Below are 25060 nucleotides of genomic sequence, written 5' to 3'. Positions count from 1 at the left end.
GTTGAGCAGAAGGACAGTACCTCTAGTTATTGAGGAGGCTTGTTGGTTCTGTGGTGTTGATCAGAAGGACAGTACCTCTAGTTATTGAGGAGGCTTGTTGGTTCTGTGGTGTTGATCAGAAGGACAGTACCTCTTGTCTCTTTGTGGCAGCGTTGTGGTGACTGGTAGCTGGCTGGCTGACGACTTATTTCAAGTTTCAGCAATAACAGATTGCCATCAGCTGTTTGAGATAGTTTGATTGTTTCCTTTATACTGGATGATGTGATGATGTTGTTTCAGAGAGACCAACAGTGCTCAGAAGATAACCTAAGCTTAATCAATTGTTTGACTGTTATTGAGCAATAACAGTTGTTATTGAGCAAGGCACGGTTGACAGAATGTCTGTGTAAACAAGTTACATAGTATAGTTTTATAAGTTTATAAACAGTGTAATCCCAATGTACTGGGATGGAGCTAATGAATAGTGTATGTATGTGTGTATGTATCAGTGGTGGCTGGTGGTTTTTAAAGTGAGGGAGGTAGGACTGCGCACTTGGTTGCCATTGGCCTGCTTCAAAATAGCAGGGAGGGATAATTATGTGAATAAAATTGTGGTAGAAATGTTACGTTGATTGAAGTTAAGAATGGGGGGGGGGGGGCGACCCAGTGTTTAACACTGGGTCCTGTTACTCCTCTTCAGACTCTCATCTTCATGATTGCTTGTTGCTTCTTATTTTACATGTTTGATACAAATGAATGTCTCCCTCGTCTTTCCTCCTTCAGAGAGGTCATCATAATGTCGGGGAACAACCTAGTTTTACCCATAGTGCTATGGGGCCGCACAGCTCCAACTCATTGCATCAGCAGTCTGTTGGTGATGGATGACTTCAGCACCATCGTCACTGGCTGCCATGACGGCCAGATCTGTCTCTGGGACATGACACCTGAGCTACAGGTAAATATGTTAATTACACCTGAGCTACAAGTAAATATGTTAATAACACCTGAGTTACAGATAAATAAATATGTTAATTACACCTGAGCTACAGGTAAATATCTTAATAGCACCTTAGCTACAGGTAAATAAATATGTTAATTACACCGAAATGCAGTTCAATATGTTGATTACACTCAAAGTACTATCCTGCCACGTGAACTACAACAAGTGATTCATGTTTGAGTGAGAATCGTGATGAAGGCAATGAGAATGTGGTTGGATGTGAAGAATGGTGAAAGCTTCATCTTTCATTCCTCTCTTTCACCCTCTGTGTCTCTCCAGATCTGCCCAAGGGCAATGTTGTTTGGTCACACGGCCGCCATCACCTGTTTGGCCAAGGCAAGTGCCTGCACTGACAAACAGTACATCGTCAGCGCTTCAGAGAGTGGGTGAGTTTAAGTTATGAACACACACACTAAGTGAGACAAGAGGCAGTCACCCTCTTACTGCAACCCTCTATTTATTTTTTAGTTTAAGAGAACCACAATGGGTGATGTTTGGTTTGTTCTATGATCAACCACATACACAATGAAACTTCTCTAGTAACTAGTGATGGATACGCCTAGCTATGGTGCAGTGCTGCTATCCCCTTAGAACTACTCACAAGAACCCCTCCTCATGACTGATGGTTCCACCTGTGTGTTTCCAGGGAGATGTGTTTATGGGATGTGAATGATGGTCGCTGTATTGAGTTCACTAAACTGGCTTGTGCACACACTGGCATACAGGTAAGGGGACACGCACACACACACACACACATATATGTCATAACCAAGTGTATTTATACATGAAGGTTCATAAACACACATTCCTTATTATGATTCTGTGTACAGTTCTACCAGTTCTCCTTCGGAGCTGAGAGGGAGGGCCGTCTGCTGTGTCACGGCCATTACCCGGAGATCCTAGTGGTGGACGGCACCAGCCTGGAGGTCCTCTACTCCCTGGTGTCCAAGATCTCTCCTGATTGGATCAGCTCCATGAGCATCATCCGATCCCACCGCACCCAGGGTGAGACTCACACGTGTGTGTGTGTGTGTGTGTGTGTGTGTGTGTGTGTGTGTGTGTGTGTGTGTGTGTGTGTGTGTGTGTGTGTGTGTGTGTGTGTGTGTGTGTGTGTGTGTGTGTGTGTGTGAACTATAGCCGTGAGAAACACATGTACACATGTATAGTGTATATACATAATGTATAGACTCATAGACCACCCAGGGTGAGAGATATATATATATATATATATATGTATATTAGTACTGTCAAACGATTCAAATATTTTATCGTGATTAATCGCATTAATGTCAGTTAACTCGCAATTAATCACACATTTTTATCTAATCTAAATGTCCCTTGATTTCCTTTTGTCCCATTATTATTATTTTTTCTCATTTTAATGCTCTTATCAACATGGATAAGTGGATCGGCTTGCTTTGTGCAAATGTTTTTTTATTGAAAACAACATTGGCATATACTATAGTGTTCAATTTCACACTAACATTCTCACTTGGAGCAGTCATTCACACTTTGAGCAAATAATCTCTCACACAGTGTAACACTGTCCATCAATAAAAGTATGAAAAAAAACACGTTAATCTCGCGATTAAGAAATTGACGCCGTTAAAATGGGTTGCGTTAATGCTGTTAATAACGCGTTTAACTGACAGCACTTATATATACAGTATATCACCATATATGCATACATTAGTCCATATACACAGTGGTGCACATAACTGGTACGCAAGTATGCATGCGCGCCCATAATCAAGGATGCGTCACAACGCTTTTGCGTAAAAAAAAATGGTTAAAAAAAAAAACATGCGCGCAGGTAAAAAAAAACATGCGCGGGCAGGTCAATTATTATTATTTTTTTAAATTAATTAATTTTTATTTTTTTTAGATATTTTTTATTTTTTTATTTTTTTTAATTATTATTTTTTAATATAATTTATTTTTATATACATTTTTTTTAAATAATTTTTTTTAACTTTTTTTTTTTTAATCCCCGGAGTATAACCCTTGAACCCCCTAGTGGGTTTGTGTTTTCCTCGGCTCACGCATCATTCTCACCTTTTTCACCCCAAGCCAGTTTGCATGCTTGGATATTCAAACGCTCCGTTGTCAGGCTGCTACAGTTTCACTCCACAGTTATCATATATTATCATATATAGAGTGTGTGTGTGTCTCTCCCCATCAGAGGACACAGTGGTGGCGGTGTCAGTGACGGGCATACTGAAGGTCTGGATCATCACTGCTGAGGTCAGCAGAATGCAGGTACCTTCCAAACCCCAGGCACCAGGCTGCCCACAGGTTACTCTGTAGTCCAGGGTTGACCATCGTTTCTGTTTCATATTGTCCAATCATGGTTGTTCTAGATCACCAAAGTGATCTGAATGCCAGGGGGCGACAGGAGTAGGGGGTGTTTCATCGACTTCAGGCAATACAGTTAAAGTTAATAAATAGACATTTATACATTTTACTTAATATGTGTAAGCAATAGAAAAGATTTGATAGCAATGTCTCCTCCATCAAACAGCGGCTCCCTTTTTAAAAGTCTATGTCTACTCTCGGTGCGACAATATCACAGCATCATGTTCCTTAACCTAACCCTTTAACATTATTATCTTATCTTCAATATCACAATCCAAATCATAGCCACAAAGTTAGTTACCCTGAAGGAGCACCACTAATGTTCTGGTGAGCAGCAGGCGTGTGGAGAACCGAGGTGTGGGCATCAGATCTACGGGAGAGATGGCAAACTATATCTGGTGTTCTGCAGTCAAGCACGTCTTAGAGTAATATGTGAAGGGAGTAAAGCGCTGCATTCAAGCGCACTCTGTTTATAGAGTGAGCTCTGATAGTAAGTTAGTTAAAATAGAAGAAAAAACTAATGGTCGGTCATCCCTTCAGTTCACCACTACAGTCATTCCTTACCAGACTACTTAGCCATTTGCATGAATAGGTGTCATGTACCATTATCCAAGTATTAAAGGCACTGTGTACATTATCCTGTTATGAAAGTTAATGTGTACATTATCCTGATGGTAAAGGCACTGTACATTATCCTGTCATGAAAGTTAACGTATACATATCCTGATGGTTAAGGCGCTGTGTCCATTATCCTGGTGGTAATGGTACATTATCCTGTTATGAAAGTTAACGTATACATATCCTGATGGTAAAGGCGCTGTGTCCATTATCCTGGTGGTAATGGTACATTATCCTGTTATTAAAGGTAATGTGTACATTACCCAGGTGGTAATGTGTACATCACCCAGGTGGTAACGGCCCTGTGTTTACCTCCAGGACCTGGACCCAGTGTTTGAGGAGGAGTCCAAGCCCATCTACTGCCAGGGCTGCCACAGCATCTCCTTCTGCTCGTTCACACAGAGCAGCCTGCTGCTGGTCTGCTCCAAGTACTGGAGGGTAATACTACAGTAATACTACAGTAATACTACAGTAATACTACAGTACAACACAGAGCAGCCTGCTGCTGGTCTGCTCCAAGTATTGGAGGGTAATACTACAATCATACTACAGTACAACACAGCGCAGCCTGATGCTGGTCTGCTCCAAGTATTGGAGGGTAATACTACAATCATACTACAGTACAACACAGCGCAGCCTGATGCTGGTCTGCTCCAAGTACTGGAGGGTAATACTACACAGTGATACTACAGTAATACTACAGTACAACACAGAGCAGCCTGCTGCTGATCAGCTCCAAGGACTGGAGGGTAATACTACACAGTGATACTACAGTAATACTACAGTACAACACAGCAGCCTGCTGCTGGTCAGCTCCAAGGAGGGTAATACTTCAATACTACACGTTAACACTGATTTATGGTGCAGGTGTTTGATGCTGGGGACTACTCCCTGCTCTGCTCGGTGCCCAGTGAGGCCGACCAGGCCTGGACCGGTGGAGAGTTCATTGCTGCTGATAAAGTCATCATCTGGACTGAAGACGGCTGCAGCTGCATTTATACTCTGCCTGCTAGGTAAGCCCCGCCTCCCTCAAACTAACCCATTGCTCTCCAGCCCCTCCCTTTCACCCTGGTACCCCCTCCCTCCTACCCACATACAGTATGTAGTATTTTTAAATTTATTTTTATTTATCCTTTATTTAACCAGGAAGGTCCCATTGAGATACAATATCTCTTCTTCCAGGGAGTCCTGGTCAAGATGAGCGGTATGATATTTCAGTACAGAGAAAACATAAGACGAAAAGCTAACACACAACAATTAACTAAAACACAGAACAAATAAGAGAGTTAAAAGAAATGTGCATGTTAAATACAGTGACATTTTTCTGTTTGAGATGTTTTTAGATCATTTTTAAAAATGTCAAGAGAGGGTAATGAGTGCAAGTTAAGAATACTCTGAATTAGGGCTGGGCGAAAAATATTAACAAGATTATTTTTTCGATTTTATCGATATAAATCACAATATATAATTTGATACTGCTGAAGCCTGAGTGTTCATTAGTTATATTATATTAGTTAACTTATTATATTAGTTAAACTATACAATGTTGTTTATTAGCATATTTGTGATAAGAGAACATTGAATCACATTTAAATATAAAAATTTAACTTCACAAACATGTTTTATCTGCCCTAAACAAAACAATATAAGATGTGTTTCTCATTCGTGTTGGTACGAATGAGAGGATCTCCACTTTTTAACAGGGGGAGGACTAATGCAGATTTCCAAGAGCCAGGAATTAACCCACTGTGAAGACTAAGGTTGAATATTGAAGCAATGGGGTCAGCAATCAAGCCTGCTGCTGTCTTTAAAAAATAGGAATCAATTTGATCTGGACCAGCAGATTTTTTGCAATCCAAGTCTGATAGGGCTTTATGAACTTTGAGGAGTGTAATGGTAGAAAAATTTACAGGGCAGTTCAAGGTTGTGAGAGCTCCTTTCTCTGATGCTAGCTGCTATGGTGTCATTAAACCATGGATTGTCCTTGCCACTTACTCTAAGCCTTCTTAGGGGGGGGCATGCTTTTCAATTACTTAACAAGTGTTTTTAAAAAATGTCCACACTATCTCAACATTTCACACACAAGGTGCAGGTCACTATCATAGATATCACGTAAGAATTAGTGATAGAATCAGAATAGTAACATTTATATTAACACACACACGCAGTAGCAGGCAGACAGCTGGAACACACTGAGTTTCATACTCAGTGTGTTCCAGCGGTGTGTCTATATAAATGTGTGCATATATAAATGTGTGTATATATGTGTGTGTGTGTGTATATAAATGTGGTGTTAATGTGTGTTTGTGTATATGAATGGGTTGGTGTGTGTGTGTTTATATAAATGTGTTGGTGTTAATGTGTGTGTGTGTGTATTTGTGTGTGTTGCAGCTGCCTTCCTGCTAGTGAACATTTCCGCAGCGACGTGGGGAAGACCAAGGAAGCATCCATCCCTCCCCTTATCTACAGCATCACAGAGCGCACCGACAAACAGGTACACACACACACACACACACACACACACACACACACACACCATCCCAACATCACACAGACACACACACACACACACCAACATGACACACACACACACACACACACACACACACACACACACACACACACACACACACACACACACAACATCCCAACATGACACACACACACACACACACACACACCAACATGACACACACACACACACACACACACACACACACACACACACACACACACACACCATCCCAACATGACACATGCACTCCCGCACACACACACAACCAGTGACGGACTGGACGGTCTGGCATTTAGGCAGATGCCAGAAGGGCCGCGGCCTCTCGTGGGCCGTGTGGGTCGGCCAATCACGGAGCGGCATGCTTGTTGGGATCACGCGGCCCCACCGTCGCGACGGCGGCCATTATCTATTATCTATGGGCATTATCTATCGCACCCCCCCCCCCCTCGTTAACAATCGTGTCCGCGCGCAACCAACCAACCAACCCAACCAACCCCACGTCAACAATTACACCCGCGGCCGGTTATAGGTTAGGTTATAGGTAGGTAGGTAGGTTAGGTAGATAGGTTAGTTATAGGTTATAATAGTATAACCTTATAATAGGTTATAGGTTATAGGTTATAATGCGCAAATGCCCGGGCCGTTTTTTGCTCCCAGTCCGTCACTGCACACAATCCCAACATCACACAGAGAATAATTGAATTAAATAATTCAATAAACTATTTCTCGCTGAACTGCACTAATTTGTGTTCTCTTCTTTTTGATTATAAGAAAATTGTTATTCAAACTGAAATCTCTGAATTGTTTTCCAGAGAAGGATTAATGTCAGTTATTTTTGTAGTCATGGTAACTAAAACCATAGATAGTTATTTGTGCTTATCATGGTGAGGGTGTTTCAGGACATTTTCCAAATGAAGAATTGTAAAGCTTAATTTGCAATCTCAATACTTAAAGAAAAAGGAATTAAGAAATGGTCTAATACTAAATTAACTTGACTAACATCTTGCTGTGAGGCTTGAGCGGTTTTTGTGGAAGTAAATCTGTCTCATCGGATTTTGAAAATAAAAAGCCATTGAATTAGCCAACTGAATATTTATGCATTGAAATAACGTATCAGATTTTTTTTCTTCAGAATTTAAATAATATTCAATGTAAAAAAATTCAATAGGCTAAATTCTGATTCAAAATTCTATGTATTAATTTAAATATTTTCAACGTCTCCAAATTCAACATGCCATATTCAATGTACGAAATTCAGAGTTAACATCGGAGGACCCAAGGAAGAGCAATCAATGCGAGATCGCGGTCAAGCAAGGAGAGCGAGTGGGTGTTACACCGAATTCTGCGACCCACCGAAAAGTGTGACCCCAGGGGGAGCTGTTGAACATTTTCTGCAACATGCATGAGTTTGAAGCGTAGACAGGCATGAAGTCGTTCACGTGCGGAAATATGCACAAGCTTAAAACGTAACGTTTGTATCGTCATCGATCACTTGGAATGGGTGCATTCGTTTTGGACACCGGGCAATAGCACGTTGAGTGGCTGAAGCAAAACAGTTGATGTGCCTCTGTGGTGGCCTAACGAGAGTGCAATGAGCGCGCAGAGCGACAGTATTGCACACTGAATGGCATGATACAGATATGAGGATGACAAATAAAATCAGGTTGCTGTCAGGCGCTTCTTTCCGAGGCACGCCGTGCTTCCACTGGAACTACAGGCTGCTGCTGCTTCAGTTGCCACTCAGTGCGTAATACTGTCGGCTCTGTGCTCTTGTGCCACAGTGGGCAGCGGGCTTCAGATCGCCCCAGACTCACACCAAACAGGCAAAGGGATCGCCCCAAATTGGTGCCCTAATAAATTGGGCTCTTAACCCACTACAATTACCCTTACGCTGCATACAAATCCAGCCAAGACACTGCAATCACACACACCGGTGTGCATTATAACAAAAACATAAATCCCCCCCCCCCTCACCTTGTTATTAAACAAGCTTAATAAATACATTTGATTTGATTAGCACTTTACAATCCCATACAATGGATAGGGCGCTTAGTACGGTCCACCATTGTTGCTTCTTTCCCCATAAAAAGCTTCAGTCAGTGTTTAATGACGTTGATTTACCTTTGAGCATTTCCTATTATAGGCTATACCACATATGTCAATATCAAGGCCCACGGGCCTAATAACTCCTGCGCTAAACTCTCACTCTCACGCAGAGACAAACAACGTTAATGAGGTTGCAAGCTAGCAAAACAATGGCCAAAAAAAGAAAAGTGGACAATGAATACCGTCAATTTCAAGAGAGATGGGAAACAGAATATTTGTTTTGTGAATTCAAACAAAAGCCAATGTGTCTCGTATGTCAAGAGTCAGTGGCGGTTTTCAAAGAGTATAACCTTCGAAGGCATTTCGAAACGAAGCATCATGAGCTTTATGGGAACATGGAGGACATGGAGCGGCTTCAAAAAGTCAATGAATTAAAACGCAACCTGAAACAACAGCAAAACATGTTTACTCGGATCAAGAACCAGTCGGAGGGAGCTGTGAAGGCAAGCTTTATAATAGCGGAGGAAATAGCCAGAGCATGCAAGCCTTTCACAGAGGGAGAGTTTATTAAAAATTGCATTGATAAGGTATGCAATGTTGTATGCCCCGAAAAGAAGCAGGCGTTTGCGGATATCAGCCTCTCCCGAAACACCGTGGCTAGTCGGGTTGATGAGCTGGCCTCCGACTTACAAATCCAGCTAAAAGCTAAGGCCAAGGAATTTGTTTCATATTCGTTGGCTGCAGATGAGAGTACAGACAGGATGGACACTGCTCAGCTTTCCATATTCATCCGGGGGGTGGATGCTAAGTTTGCAGTCACTGAGGAACTTTTGGATTTAAAATCGATTCACGGGACAACTACTGGACGGGACATTTTCACAGAAGTGGAGTGGTGCATCAACGAGACAGAATTGCAGTGGGATAAACTCACTGGGCTGACAACGGAAGGTGCACCTGCGATGTGCGGGGAGGTCCGTGTTTTGGTTGGATTGATTTGAGAGAAGATGGGGCACACGGAAGGGAAATTGATAGCCTATCACTGCATCATCCACCAAGAGGCCCTCTGTGGAAAGGTTTTGGGCATGGGACATGTAATGACAGTTGTAACCAAAACGGTGAACTTCATTCGTTCACAGGGCTTGAATCACCGGCAATTTAGGGCACTCTTGGAGGAGTTAAACTCTGAGTGCGAGGATGTGCCATACCACACGGAGGTGCGCTGGTTGAGTCGGGGTAAAGTGTTTCGCTCGTTTCATGGAGAGCAAACAAAAGGTCATCCCCGAGCTTGAGGATGAAAAGTGGCTGAGCAACTTGGCGTTTATGTGTGACATAACGGAGCACCTCAATGTCCTGAATGTAAAACTCCAGGGCCGACAACAGCTGATCACTGAAATGTGAGACGCAGTAAAGGCGTTTCAAATGAAACTGCGTCTATGGGAGGGCCATATGCACCAAGGCAACTTGGCTCACTTTCCTACTTGCCAGTCAGTCAATGACACAATCACCATCCCATTCCCGACTGAAGTGTATGCTGGCAAACTGAACACACTCAAAGTGGAATTCAAACAGAGATTTTCTGATTTTGACGCACAGAAATTCAACCTTGATCTGTTCGCAAATCCATTTGCAATTGATGTTGACACTGCACCTGAGCACTTACAGTTGGAACTCATTGAATTGCAATGTAATGGTGCTCTGAAGACCCATTAACATTCAGTTGGGGCTGCTGAGTTTGCCCCGCTACTCCCTGAATCAACGTCACAGCTTCGCCTTAACTCTGCACGCGTCATGTCCATGTTCGGAAGCACCTACTCGTGCGAACAGATGTTTTCCATAATGAAGCTGAACAAGACATCCCACAGATCTCGCCTCACAGACCAGCATCTTGTTTCGGTATTGAAAGGGGCCACTGCAAAGGACATTAAGCCTAGAATAGACGAGATCATTACTAAGAAAAGGTGCAGAGTGTCTGGTAAGACTTGCTAAAAAGCAAGCTATTTTGCTTTGATTTGGCATTATATGCCCTATTGTGTCCTTTGAAGTTCCCAAGAAAGCCATACAATTTGAGATACAACTTGTTGCCTTGAATATTTTGCTCTATGAAACAGTTTTGCTGAAAACCATCACCTTATTTGTTGTTTTGTTAAAGACAAAAGTTATGTGATCCAAATGTATTTTGTTTAACTGCAGTTGTCATTTTATACAAAAAAATGTGTTCAGCACAAATAATAATTTGCTTTATTAATCAGTATTGCTGGTAACAAAGATGTTTTTGTTGTTTTGTTAGACAAAAGTATTGTGATGTGTTTTGTTTAATTGAGAAGTGATTTTATACAAATAAAATTTCAGCATTTGATAAATATTGTTTTGCTTTTTTAATCAATGATGGTGACAAATACCTAATTTGTTATTCAGTTACAGACAAACATAGGCTACTGTGATGTAAATGTTATTTGTTTAATTGTGCAGTAATCAATACAAAAACTTTGGTCAGCACTTGACAAATACTACTTTGCTTTATTAATCAGTTTTACTGGTAAGAATTACCCCATAACATGGAAAAACTGTCTGGCTGGCCCCTGATTTTATTCACAGCCCTCAGAATGGCCCTCAGTAAGTTTGAATTTGACACCCCTGGGCTATACTGTGTAAAATGCTGTTTAGAATTAACGTTTGTATCAAGAAAGAAAGATCCATCATCACAGCCGTTACCGTTGGACATGGCTAAAACCTGCTTTGCACATGCCTTCCAGCATCAGAGTCAGGTATCCAATGAGTGACTCTCTTATTCCCGTTCCCTCTCCTTGCTTGACCGCGATCTAGCATCTAGGATCGATTGCTCTTTCTTGGGTCCCTGGATGTTAACACTAAATTTCATACATTGAATTTTGCAGCTGAATTTGGCATGTTGAATTTGGGGACGTTGAAAATATTCAAGTTGAATTTTATACATTGAATTTTGCACATTGAATTTTTTAACGTTGAATATTTGATTTTGAATTTTTGAACATTGAAAAATAATGGTGAAAATGATTTGTCGAAAATTTAAAGTTAAATTCAGTGGCAAAAAAATCCAAATACGTTATTTCAATGCATAAATATTCAGTGCATAAATATTCAGTGCTTAAAATTCAATGGCCTTTTATTTTCAAAATCCGATGAGAAAGATTTACTTCCATAGGTTTTAAAATGTCTCTTCTTGTAGAAATATGCGTTTAATTGGCCTCATAAGCTTTACATGTGTATATGTTATGTCTACTTTATGTTCTAACTTTATTTGTGTCCGTGTTCTAGATTTAAGTTAGGATGTTCACATACATGGATTAGGCCTGCTACTATGTACAAATTAAAAGCCCTTGGGGATATTTATGTTATTCTTTATTCAGATCCCCATTAGCTTCCACAGCTGTGGTCGCTAGTCTTCCTGGGGTCCACATAAAACACAAAAACAATACAGACATATAAACATACATACTGTACAAAATCCTATCAATATCACAAAAGTTAAAAACACTGTGTATATATATATACACAACACTTCAATACATTGTAAAAACATCATTAACCTCTCAATAAAAAAACAACAACATCCATTGACAGGAGAAGTGAGTTTTAAAACTGACAATATGCAATACATAATAATTGTACAAGTTTACAAATACATCAAGCATAGAGAGTCAATCCTGTTGTGTAGATTCCCTCAGCATCTGTTTTAGTGATTTAGTCTATATTTACCCTTGATGCGTCTTATGCTAATGGATAAGGAATTCCACTGACTGACGGCTCTGTACATGTTCATTTAAATGTTTCATCTCTTAAACTGACTGAAGGCAACAGCTAGCTCTGTATCTTCTCTGATCTTTTTGCAGTTGGCATGAGAATGGATGACACATCATGGATTATTATTGTGGTGATATTTATTGAATGCATAGGGTTGTTCACGTTGTCCGCATTCTTCAAGTCCAAAGCCCACCACTTGAATCGTCAACATATGCCCAAACATGGGCATATTGCCAACATTTTCCGGGTGAAAGCAATGAAGATATCAGGCTTTGACTTCCAAGTTTCTTGGAGATTTGAGTTGCTTGAACACACGGTCACTGTCAAGTGGATATCAACCATTCTCGGGGACACACATAGGCTAAGTCTAAGCCGTCATCAATACAGAGCAGCATTAATGTTTCTGGCTAATGTCAGGGTTTAGCATGATAAGATAACTTCCCCATATTCCTTTATTAATCCACAGGGGTAAAACGCTGGCTACTGAGTAAATCCTTCCTATCCGCTGTAGGACCAGGCCTAATCCATGTTTCTGAGCCCGGTCTCTGTGCGTCTTTGTTGTTCCTCCGATTTAATTTAGAATCCTTGTGTTTGCTGACATTATATGTTTGTAAATTTGTCTGTGTCCTTTTTGTTGATGTTATTTCTGTAATTATTTTGACTTATGGTTTTTGTTGTTCCGGCTGCCGCTCCCTCCCTCCCTCCCGGCTCCTCTCAGAGAGAGGAGGGAGGAGGCGAGGAGGAAGAGGTGGTTGAGGAGGTGATGTGTCTCCCCGCCCATGGGTGCAACATGGAGCTCTACACCCCAGAGCAGCTATTCCACCATCGGCCTCTAGAGGCGCCAGTAAGCCCCAAAAGAAAAGCAAAACGATTGGAACCAAAGCAGGAAGAAGGGAAGTTTCTGACCCAAACTGTAAAACCAACAGCAGCCATTTTGAAAAGGACGAAAAGGGTTCAAAATTGAGGTTTATTGGCGTAAACATTGGGGTAAACATTTTTATAATGGTAAAATAAGGCTTTCTGGTTTTACACTTTGCTCAGAAAGTGGAGCCCAAAGAGTATTATTGTCTCTCAGCAGGGGGAGCTCTTTTTCAGAAACACTATATAGATGTGCTATCATAGAATAAGATAATACTTTATTGATATCAGACAAGGAAATACGTGAAATTAATTAGAAATGTTACGTTAAATATAACAGAGCAGCCATGCATGCTTACATTATCCTACAGTATTAAGTAGGCATATGTTATCATGAAACAGTATTACATAAGGTCACATTATACTAGAACAGTATTGAGGAGGTTTATTTACCCTCAATAGTATTAATTAGGTTTAGGTTATCATAGTTAAGCAACAAGTAAGTTTACAATATCCTAGAACAGTATTATTTGGTTTTATTGATCCTTTAACAGTGTTGTTAAGTCAGTTTACATTATCCTAGAACAGCATTAGGTAGGTTTACATTATCCTAGAACCGCATTAGGTAGGTTTACATTATCCTAGAACAGCATTAGGTAGGTTTACATTATCCTAGAACTGCATTAGGTAGGTTTACATTATCTTAGAACAGCATTAGTGGATAGTGATAGCTGTCAGCCTGCTTTGAGTGGTCCTTGTGCTTCCTTCCCCTCTTCCTGAAGGACTGTCTGACGGTCCATGACTGACTGACTGACTGATTGGCTGGCTAGCTGACCAATGACTTGTTGACTGACTGACTGATTGGCTGGCTAGCTGACCAATGACTGGCTGACTGACTGACTGATTGGCTGGCTAGCTGACCAATGACTTGTTGACTGACTGACTGACTGACTTGCCGGATCTTGCCCCTGAACCTCACTGGCCTGCCTGGCTCCATGCTCTATTCCTACTAAAAACAACTCTGCCATCACCCTCCTCATCTATCTTCATGTCGAGATGAAGATGCATGCAAAGTCCCCTAACTGCTTCTCTATCATTTAACTTAAACTAGAACGATTGTGGTGGATCTCCCCAGAGTGGAAGACATACTCTCAGGTTGCGATACAACAGCAAGGCAAGAGATAGAGGGGCACTCTGGATACAGTTTGGTTAATTATGGTACCTTGTTCTCATGATTTGCTACAGTCTAAAAAACCTTTGTCGATAATAACAATTAACAGTGGCATTTTTAGGCGTGTAAAACAATATAGACTTAATTTCTTTCTAGAAGAAGGAGCATGTGGAGTAATATGGTGTAGGCTAGTGTAAGCTCCAGGGGACCTGCTGGGTGGAGCTCTGCCTGGGGTGGTTTGCTGTGCCGAGCGTGCCGTATTCAGCTTACTACACTTCATTATATCTCTAACCCACCCATCTGGTACCCCGGCCGTATGATCCAGCTCTGGACTGCAGTGTGCTTGTTTGTGCCTTTTTGAAAACCGAGGGGTGTTCTAGCTTCAGAAAGGATTCTTCATTGGTCCTCATATCTGTGGATGGTTTGTTTAAGTTGTGAGTGGGGGTTGGTTTGTTTTCTGGTGGAACTTTGCATTACTCCCCTGGCTTTGCTATGGATCACCAGGTAACCTCAAGGTGATTTCTACATAGCGAGGACTCCAGCCATTCTCTGCTTCACCACATCTCTTCTCCTTCCTTCCAGCCCATCACACAGACCATAATAAGCACCATAGCCCACTAGTTTATATTCCATCTTACATTTGTGTCACTACATATGCAACCAAGGGAGCCACAAGCTAGAATAATGAATGGTAATGGTTTAGTTGCTGATCGGCTTACGTAATTTAATGGGGAAAGTAAGGGTTTTTAAACCCTATTCTCGCAACTTCCTGTCAGCTGCTAGCAGTTAGTGTCACAATGGGAATATGTATATGGTTGCTCGTCTGAAGCTCAAAGGGGAGTACTGACATTAAAATGAGTCATATCTGTGATCAATGATCATAACATAGTTTACTGCCAATTTCCCCTGGGAGAGGAATAACATGGTATGGTTTTGCAGTCTACTACCACCCAGCCAAACTAAACATCTGATCATCCATATGAATACGACAGAATATATATTTTTAATCCACATAACACCATCCCCCTTGAAGACACGCTGTGTAAAGGTCTGGGGGATTAGGGCACATAAGGGAGTCTTTGTAGTTTAAACAGTTGCAGGAACAAAATAGTACTGCCAACATTAGTGATGGTTCTCTAGCTGGCTTTGGGTTGTGATTTCCACCAGCTGGGGTCTAACAGGTTCTCTTCAGTTATCTCCGATGTGTTATGTCTGGGTGCTGATGTGTGTTCCCTCCTACTGTCAGCTGCTCATCTGTCCCCCGGTCACTCGCTTCTTCTACGGGAGGAGAGAGCCCTTCCACAAGCTGCTGGTCCAGGGAGACTCTGCTGGACGTCTGTCCCTGTGGAGCGTCCCTGATACCTGCCCCCAGGGCTCCCCTGCTACAGGTAACTACACCTGTAACTACACCTGCCCCCAGGGCTCCCCTGCTACAGGTAACTACACCTGTAACTACACCTGCCCCCAGCAGTCTTCTGCTACAGGTAACTACACCTGTAACTACACCTGCCCCCAGCAGTCCTCTGCTACAGGTAACTACACCTGTAACTACACCTGCCCCCAGCAGTCCTCTGCTACAGGTAACTACACCTGTAACTACACCTGCCCCCAGGGCTCCCCTGCTACAGGTAACTACACCTGTAACTACACCTGCCCCCAGCAGTCCTCTGCTACAGGTAACTACACCTGTAACTACACCTGCCCCCAGCAGTCCTCTGCTACAGGTAACTACACCTGTAACTACACCTGCCCCCAGCAGTCCTCTGCTACAGGTAACTACACCTGCCCCAGGGGTCTTCTGCTACAGCTAGGTCAGTGACTGAGGTTTCAGTCACTGACCTGTACCTCAACTATGCTATACTCCAATCAACGTCCACCAGCGTGCTAACCCCTCTGTGCTAACCCCTCTGTGCTAACCCCTCTGTGCTAACCCCTCTGTGCTAACCCCTCTGTGCTAACCCCTCTGTGCTAACCCCTCTGTGCTAACCCCTCTGTGCTAACCCCTCTGTGCTAACCCCTCTGTCTCCTGTGTGCAGAGTTGCAGGTGTCCTCCACCGTCAGCCTGCAGGAGGCCTTTGATAAGCTGACTCCTCTGTCTGCCGGCATCATCGACCAGCTCAGCGTCCCGCCAGGGGGAGAGGAACCCATCAAGGTCAACCCTTCAACCCTAGGAACCCTGTTCTTTAATAGAACCTGAGGAACCATATTCTTTAATAGAACCCTAGGAACCCTGTTCTTTAATAGAACCTGGGGAAGCCTGTTCTTTAATAGAACCCGAGGAACCATATTCTTTAATAGAACCTGAGGAAGCCTGTTCTTTAATAGAACCTGAGGAAGCCTGTTCTTTAATAGAACCTGAGGAAGCCTGTTCTTTAATAGAACCTGAGGAAGCCTGTTCTTTACCACAGTAGAACCTATGGAACCCTGTTATTAACTACAATAGAACCTTAGAACATGTGTTCTTCTTACAATATAACCTAAGGAACCCTGATCTTTTCATAGTAGACCTTAAGAACCCCTCACCCTGCTGTGTGTCCTGCAGGTGACGGCCAGCGTGTACATCCCCTCCCAGGGCCGCCTGGTCTGCGGTCGGGAGGACGGCAGCATCATCCTGGTCCCCGCCACGCAGACCGCCATCGTGCAGCTGCTGCAGGGGGAGCATATGCTCAGGAGGGGTGTGTATGCACACTACATATGCTGAATATGCTACACCTTCCACTGTATATATGTACACTTTAATATACTGTGAACTACTGGCACTTTATAATTTACACTTTACACACATTTATATTGTTTATACCTGTCTTGTTTGTCTTGTTTGTTTTTACTTTAGTGTCTATTTTTTTTTTTGTAGTTTGTAACAAAGTATTTCCCCCTGGGGGAAGTTGTTATCCATCTATCTATATACCGTATACACTCCACTATGGTCCACCTACCCCAAGGATAACCCGCCCTCTCCCCTCTCCAGGCTGGCCGCCTCACCGCACCCTGCGTGGCCACGGCAACAAGGTGACGTGCGTGCTGTACCCCCACCAGGTGTCCCCGCGCTACGACCAGCGCGCCCTGGTCTCGGGCGGGGTGGACTTCTCCGTCATCGTGTGGGACATCTTCACCGGAGAGATGAAGCACATCTTCTGTGTCCACGGCGGCGAGATCAGCCAGCTCATCGTTCCCCCGGAGAACTGCAGCGTAAGATTTACACTGACGGTGTTTATGGTCCGGGTAGGGGGAAGGCTGAGAGAACGTTGTCTTTAGACCAGTAGGGAAACCATCCAAACAACACAGCTTTTACATGGTTTTTATTGAAGCGGTCTCAGGGAGATTACAATGGAAGTGTGACCTGGTCATGGGAGCAGCATGGAAAACCCACACACACTTAAGTATTGTGGAACTAGTCTACTGGAAAGATATCAGAGGAAAACTCCCTACGATGACTTGTTGCGGACAGTAATAATGGAGCAACAACCACACTGTGCGGTCAAGGTTTTTTTCATTTTGTATTGGTGTTAATACAAATAGAAAGTAACCCTATATCCACCATTCGGTCACTGAGTAATTAAAAAATGCCAGTGTTTTGAGTGACCACAGATTGCTTTATAACATTGTTTGAACATCTTTCAATGAGAGCATTTGCTTCCTGATGGTACCACTCTGACCTAGGGCTGCTTGATTATGGAAAAAATCATAATCACGATTATTTTGGTCAATATTGAAATCTCGATTATTCAAACGATTATGTTTGAGTTTGAAAACATGATGCATTTATTCATAATTTCTCTCCAAAAAAAACACTTTGTAAATGAGAACTTTGAAATTTCCTCTTATAAATATACACAAAATGGTCAAATAGAAAATAAAGTCCAGATATGAATCCAGCTGTTCTGCAATTTCCAATAAATTATTATTATTATTTTTTAATCGTTTCAACTAGATTATATTAGTTTGGTGATCGTTTCACACTGAAATCGAAATTGTGATCAAAATTTGATTAATCGTCCTGCCCTACTCTGACCACGACTCGTTTTAATCTAGGAAAGGTTCACTTATACCTGGCTGAAAATTCTATGTTTTTTATCTCAGCTTGTGTCATAATTGTAGGCTTCAATCAACCCACAATGCATTATTCCTTGGTTCGCTTCCTATAGTTGGGACAGAACAGGTCACATTGGCTTGTAGTGCTTACTGCTATCTAAAGTAATGATCAGTACATGTAACAGATTGAGAAAAGTATAGGTCTATGATTGTAGTTTACCACTGTGGATGATCAATACATATAACAGATAGTGATAATTATAGGTCTATGACGGTAGTTAACCACTATGGATGATCAATACATTTAACAGATAGTGATAATTATAGGTCTATGACGGTAGTTAACCACTATGGATGATCAATACATTTAACAGATAGTGATAATTATAGGTCTATGACGGTAGTTAACCACTATGGATGATCAATACATTTAACAGATAGTGATAATTATAGGTCTATGATGGTAGTTTACCACTTGGATGCAATAAGAACACTGTGTTGAGAAACATGAATAGGCTGTTACCTCCGCCGACAATAGCTGCTTTCACATATGACCTCCGTCTTTTCTCCACATTTGTGGAGCAGGAGGTTCGACCGTGAGGGTCATTCACACTTATTCACACTTGATGCCCGATATGCGGAGATCGTGTCAGTAGAATCTCCGGCTGCTTAAGGGGGGTGGGCTTGCAAGGGGCGGCATATGACGTAGGGTCGCAAGAGGCGGGATCGGGTTTGTTTTGGTTTGACCGCAGACAGCGCGCAGGCAGAACTCATCGCGATCATATTAAATGTTGCTGCAGCGATGCATATATTCCGTTGCATCCACAACATCCGCATCGATTGATGAAAGACTGGAGCATAAGTTACAGACAAATAGAAGAAACGACGAACAAGAAAGGCGTTGCGAACGACTGCGTTACTGGAGGAAGAGGGCGTCTTTTTTGGCTTCATTTCACATCTAACAAACACTGGGACAAATGTAGTTGATTTCTGTGTTTAACTGAGAAAACAGGGAGTGGAAGGACGGGACCCTATAATGTTCAGCTAACTGTCAATAATAATTGTTACGAGAGTAGCGCGTGTGTGCACGAGTGTGTGTGTGTGTGTGTGTGTGTGTGTGTGTGTGTGTGTGTGTGTGTGGACGAGCGAGGAGAGCGAGTGGTAGCGTATGTCAGTTTAGTGAGGTAATGAACGAGTCTGATTGTGTCTGTGCAAACGTGTAGGCCCTACTGTAAAGTTAGTGAAACTAAGAATAAAGTACACAGCCTGTCAATAATCGGTGGCCGCTTCATTCTGACCATATTCAAACCTATAAGCAGACCCACTGCCGGTCAAAGTTACTCCCGAGAGAATCGACAGAGCAGAATGGTCGCTTCTGTGCTCCTCGACTATGGTCTGGGAGCCGACAGCAGGAAGTGTAACATAATAATAAAAATATTTTTTAAACCATTCAGCGAACAAAAGGCAATAGGCTGATTATCGATTAGGGTGCGGGTGCCACTCAATGACATGCAAACGTAGACCGAAGCGTCATCAACACGCCCACTCAACTGGTGTGAAATGCTGACATCCTACTGCTCATTCACATATGAGGTAATTAGCATTTCCTCCGGAGAACATACTACCTTGGAGGTAGTATTTTTTCAGGAGGTCCAACGTCAGGATATGTCATTCACATATACGGCACCTCCGTAGAATAGACGGAGAACAGACGGATGCACGTCCATATGTGAAATGGCTGTTATTATGCTATTATGCTATTATGTCAAATGTCCGTGGTGACCTGGACAAATGGCAGCATGTGTAAAGTCCAAATCAGCAGTGTGGTTTGTACTTGCAAAATTCACAATCAACAATCGCATTCAATGTAAAAAGATATAATTTTACACATGCAGACTTTCTATAAATACAATTCGTAAATCTACAATTCGTAAAGGAACCTCATCTCTGGGCACTTGCCCACTAGGTGTCAAAGACAATGACATCATTTAGGAGCACCCAGAGTTGGCTGAAGTCTGCTGATGGTCTTTTTGCGGGAAACAATAATTAAAGGTTATGTCTTCTTGTATCTATGGAGATGGCATTAATAACAATATCCTTATAGTCAGTTGTGTTTACAGACACACACACACACACCACAGTCCTATTCATTAAATGCAAGCGTTGGTAGGACTTTTGTGTCCTTTGTGATTTCATTGTTAATACCATTGAAGCAGGAATCTATAATTTGTGACGTTGTTAGGTAAAGAGAACAAAACGTGACCTATTACAGTCAGACTTCATTAAGGAAGCCGTCAACACACTGCATATTTCTCCTGATGTCACCCCTTTTATCTCTTCCTCCCCTTCTCTTCGTCGCCCCCTACAGACACGGGTGCAGCACTGCGTTTGTTCGGTGGCCAGCGACCACTCGGTGGGGCTGCTCAGTCTAAGGGAGAGGAAGTGCATCATGCTGGCGTCCAGACACCTCTTCCCCATCCAGGTTATCAAGTGGCGGCCCGCCGACGACTACCTCGTGGTGGGCTGCTCCGACGGCTCCGTCTACGTCTGGCAGATGGATACCGGTGAGAGCGCAGGGCGGTCGAGGGGTTAGGGTGTCGGACCCCCAGCCGGAAGGCTCTGGGTTCTAACTGCCATGTTCTCAGTATACCTGTGGACGACCTCCACCTCTCCTTCACACTCTACTCCCCCTCTCCTCTCCTCTCTCCTCTACACACCTCCTCTCCCCTCTGCACACCACCTCTCCTCTCTCCTCTCCTCTACACCTAAACTCCGCTCTCCTCTCTCTCTCCCCTCCCCTCCCCTCTCCACCTCTCCTCTCTCCCCTCTCTCCTCTCTCCCCTCTCCTCTACACACCACCTCTCCTCTCTCCTCTCTCCTCTCTCCTCTCTCCCCTCTCCTCTACACACCACCTCTCCTCTCTCCTCTCTCCTCTCTCCTCTCTCTCTCCTCGCTCCTCTCTCCCCTCTCCTCTACACACCACCTCTCCTCTCTCCTCTCTCTCCCCTCTCCTCTCTCCTCTACACACCAGCTCCCCTCTCTCCTCTCTCCCCTCTCCTCTACACATCACCTCTCCTCTCTCCTCTCTCCTCTCCACACCACCTCTCCTCTCTCCTCTCTCCCCTCCTCCACACGCTACAAGCTGCCCACCAAGGGGCTAGTTAGGGTTGAAGTGCCGTGCTCAAGGGCATCTCAGCTGTCAGGATGAGGCAGGGAATTGGACCAACAACCCTCCTATCGCTGCAGCAGGACGTTATAGGAGAGATTCCTTTGGCTAATTAGCATCTGTTAGCACAGGCGCTGGTGTAATGTAGTGGTGCTTCATAGCAGTGTTGCTAACTATCGTCAGCCACTGCTGGTGTAATGGCTTGTAGCTTCACCGTGGTTGAGCTAACTAGCAGCCGTTAGTTGATGCCGTGAAATGATGTACTGCAGCTTCTTAGGCGCACTAGTGTGGCAGCTAAAGCCACCAAAGCCTTTTGCTAATCTCTCATAATAATAATAATAATAATAATAATAATGTGTTGCTCTGTGGGGCTGCTGGGGATGGTGTGTGTGTGCGTGGGAGTGTGTGTGCGTGTGCGTGTGTGTGTGTGCGTGTGTGTGTGTGTGGGAGTGTGTGTGTGTGGGAGTGTGTGTGTGTGGGAGTGTGTGTGTGTGGGAGTGTGTGTGTGTGGGAGTGTGTGTGTGTGGGAGTGTGTGTGCGTGGGAGTGTGTGTGCGTGTGCACTGCAGAGCTTGGAGATTGCAGGGTAGCTAAGTGTGAAATTAAGAAGAGTGTGTGTGTGCTCAGGCGTTGGATTGTAATTGGGCAATTTCTCACAGTCGTCCGTTTCTGGTACACAGACGCTCCCAGAGGTGTAATGATATCCTTGGTGCTGGGATTCTCTGCTTTGCTGTCTATGGGCCTCCACCTCAAGTGATGTCTTTCTTACCTCCCCTTACCTCACTTCCGATCCCTCTCCTTTTTTTTTTCTCTCTCCTCAGTCTCTATATATTTCTCTTTGTCTCTGTGTTTCACCTAAAGAGTAATATCAGCAAATATTCTACAAAATAACAAGCAGGTGGAGCGAGCTCAGGGCTGGTTAATAGAGTCACATTCATCAAAGGCTGGTCACATGTCCATCTCCCTGTCAGTGCACTGGGCCTAGTTTCCCGTTAACGATGGATCCACGTCCGTACGATCATTCTCACAAAGGATATTTCGAACCTTCGTAAAAAAAAATTGAGCGTTTCCCGAAACTCCTCTGAACATGAACGCGCATGCACTGCTCTTAAGACATTCGTAGGCTTGTAACTGTCTACTGACACGGTGCTGAAACGGGCTCTATAGGAGGGGGAGACGCAGGAATGTTGTTTGATGAAACTATATTTTGTGGCAGCAAAAAATTATCTCCCCATCAAGGCCAACAGCAGAGTAGTCACAGCCTCACCAAAGTGCATACAGTACTTTATGGCAAACAATCGCAACAAAAAACGCCTGCAGAAATTCTCTGACACCCGCTGGTCTCAGCATGATTCATGTACAGTATGTCTTCTGTCATTGATCAATATGAGGACATTTGGTTGAATTAAAATCAGAGAGAGACAGCAAGTGCAGCTCGAAAGCGACCTCCCACACAAGAGCAATGGAATCATTTGATTTTACTATATGCCTTGTGATAGGGTTGCCTTGTGACGTGGTGTTTGATCGGTTTGATTTTGGCTGCGCGTGTATTTTTGGAATTTTAAATTGCTGCAATAAATTATGTTGTTGACTTCTAACATGTCTCTGTCTTTGCTGTTTAAATCTAACAGTAGTCTATGAGTACTATATCGGCGGTAACCACTGTTTTTGGGTTATTGTGAAATTGCGCCAGCTGGATATTCCGTGTATTGGATGTGATAAAACACATCCAATACACTGAATGTCCAGCTGGTGACTCCACTGAGGCTAAGGTAACGATGCTCTTAGCGCCCTACGAGTACCCCTGGAGCCCTCATTAGCTACGAGGGTTTTCACAACGTTCGTTACGCAACGATGCTTTCAGGAAACGTGTGAAAACTGTACGATGAGCCACTTAGGCTAACGATGCTTTCGGGAAACGGGGCCCAGGTCAGTAGACAGACCGTGATGTTGTGTCATGTTATGATAGTTATACTATTATGTTATGTCATCTTATGATAGTTGTACTTTTACGTTATGTTATATTATGATAGTTGTATTGTTATGGTATCTTATGATAGTTGTATTGTTATGGTATATTATGATAGTTGTATTGTCATGGTGTCTTATGGTAGTTGTATTGTTATGTTATGATAGTTGTATTGTTATGGTATCTTATGGTAGTTGTATTGTCATGGTATCTTATGGTAGTTGTATTGTCATGGTATCTTATGGTAGTTGTATTGTCATGGTATCTTATGGTAGTTGTATTGTTATGTTATGATAGTTGTATCGTCATGGTTTATTATGAAAGTTGTATTGTGATGGTGTCTTATGGTAGTTGTATTGTTATGTTATGATAGTTGTATCGTCATGGTATCTTATGATAGTTGTATTGTTATGTTATGATAGTTGTATCGTCATGGTATATTATGAAAGTTGTATTGTGATGTGTCTCTGGTGTTGTGTTACATTAGGGGCTCTGGACCTTGTGTAACGTTGTGTTATGTTGTGTTACATTAGGGGCTCTGGACCTTGTGTAACGTTGTGTTACGTTGTGTTACATTAGGGGCTCTGGACCTTGTGTAACGTTGTGTTATGTTGTGTTACATTAGGGGCTCTGGGCCCCGTTTCCCGAAAGCATCGTTAGCCTAACAACGTCGTTAACACCGTCGTACGATCATCGCAGAATTTTCGGACCGTTTCCTGAAAGCATCGTTACGTAACGACATCGTAGAGCACTAGGATGCATCGTTACTATAGCCTCAGTGGAGTCACCAGCTGGACATTCCGTGTATTGGATGTGTTTTATTAAAACACATCCAATACCACTGAATGTCCAGCTGGCGCTATTTCGCAATACCCCAAAAACAGTGGTTCCCGCATATATATTACTCGTAGACTACTGTTAGATTTAGACAGCAAAGACAGAGACATGTTACAAGTCAACACAAATATAATTTATTGCAGCAATTTAAAATTCCAAAAATAAATGTACAGATGAAACGCCACGTCACAAGGCAACCCTATCACAAGGCATATAATAAAATCAAATTATTCCGTTGCTCGTGTGGGAGGTCGCTTGCGAGCGGCACTTGCTGTCTCCCTCTGATTTTAATTCAACCGTCGTGGTTAAAATGTCCGCATATTGATCAATGACAGAAGACATACTGTAGCCTACATGAATCATGCTGAGACCAGCGGGTGTCGGATAATTTCTGCAGGCGTTTTTTGTTGCGATTGTTTGCCATAAAGCACTGTAGGCGCGTCGGTGAGGCTGTGATGAAGTTCACCATTTATTGGACCGTGTCTAGACAGTTACGAACATCCCTGACCTTAGTGGAGTGCACAATCGCCAAGTTGAGAGCGTGGTTTCTGCAGTGAACGTAGACTGCTGCGGGAAACTGTGCTGCGATGCGTGCCTTTCCCGCTTACATTGCCCACATCATCATACCCCTGCCCAACAATATGGGCAGGAATCGATCTAGACCAGCAACAGCAATAGCTGTGTCAATGCCTCTGTGTTTGAATGATAATGAATGAATGGAACGTTGCATTTTTA

The 25060-nt window shown here is 43.0% G+C and overlaps 1 protein-coding gene across 1 annotated transcript in view; it reads left to right on the top strand.

Moving 5' to 3' along the window:
* The window catches only part of wdr7 (WD repeat domain 7), a gene marked incomplete at its 3' end in the record, with an annotated part of 37467 nt that overhangs the window by 699 nt on the left and 11708 nt on the right, over nucleotides 1-25060 (top strand). The window contains exons 2-14 of the mRNA XM_084482736.1: nucleotides 763-934; nucleotides 1259-1365; nucleotides 1626-1704; nucleotides 1810-1984; nucleotides 3162-3238; nucleotides 4271-4390; nucleotides 4820-4965; nucleotides 6344-6446; nucleotides 15569-15710; nucleotides 16359-16474; nucleotides 16865-16997; nucleotides 17291-17511; nucleotides 20723-20918. Coding sequence (XP_084338862.1) covers nucleotides 776-934; nucleotides 1259-1365; nucleotides 1626-1704; nucleotides 1810-1984; nucleotides 3162-3238; nucleotides 4271-4390; nucleotides 4820-4965; nucleotides 6344-6446; nucleotides 15569-15710; nucleotides 16359-16474; nucleotides 16865-16997; nucleotides 17291-17511; nucleotides 20723-20918 — 1774 coding nt within the window. The 5' untranslated portion in view covers nucleotides 763-775. The remainder of the gene's footprint in view (nucleotides 1-762; nucleotides 935-1258; nucleotides 1366-1625; nucleotides 1705-1809; nucleotides 1985-3161; nucleotides 3239-4270; nucleotides 4391-4819; nucleotides 4966-6343; nucleotides 6447-15568; nucleotides 15711-16358; nucleotides 16475-16864; nucleotides 16998-17290; nucleotides 17512-20722; nucleotides 20919-25060) is intronic.

This window comes from Micromesistius poutassou (assembly GCF_964030765.1).
Source record: "Micromesistius poutassou genome assembly, chromosome: 18".
Lineage (NCBI taxonomy): Eukaryota > Metazoa > Chordata > Actinopteri > Gadiformes > Gadidae > Micromesistius > Micromesistius poutassou.
Note: the sequence above shows the minus strand (reverse complement) of the source record. Positions and strands in the feature narration are given on the sequence as shown.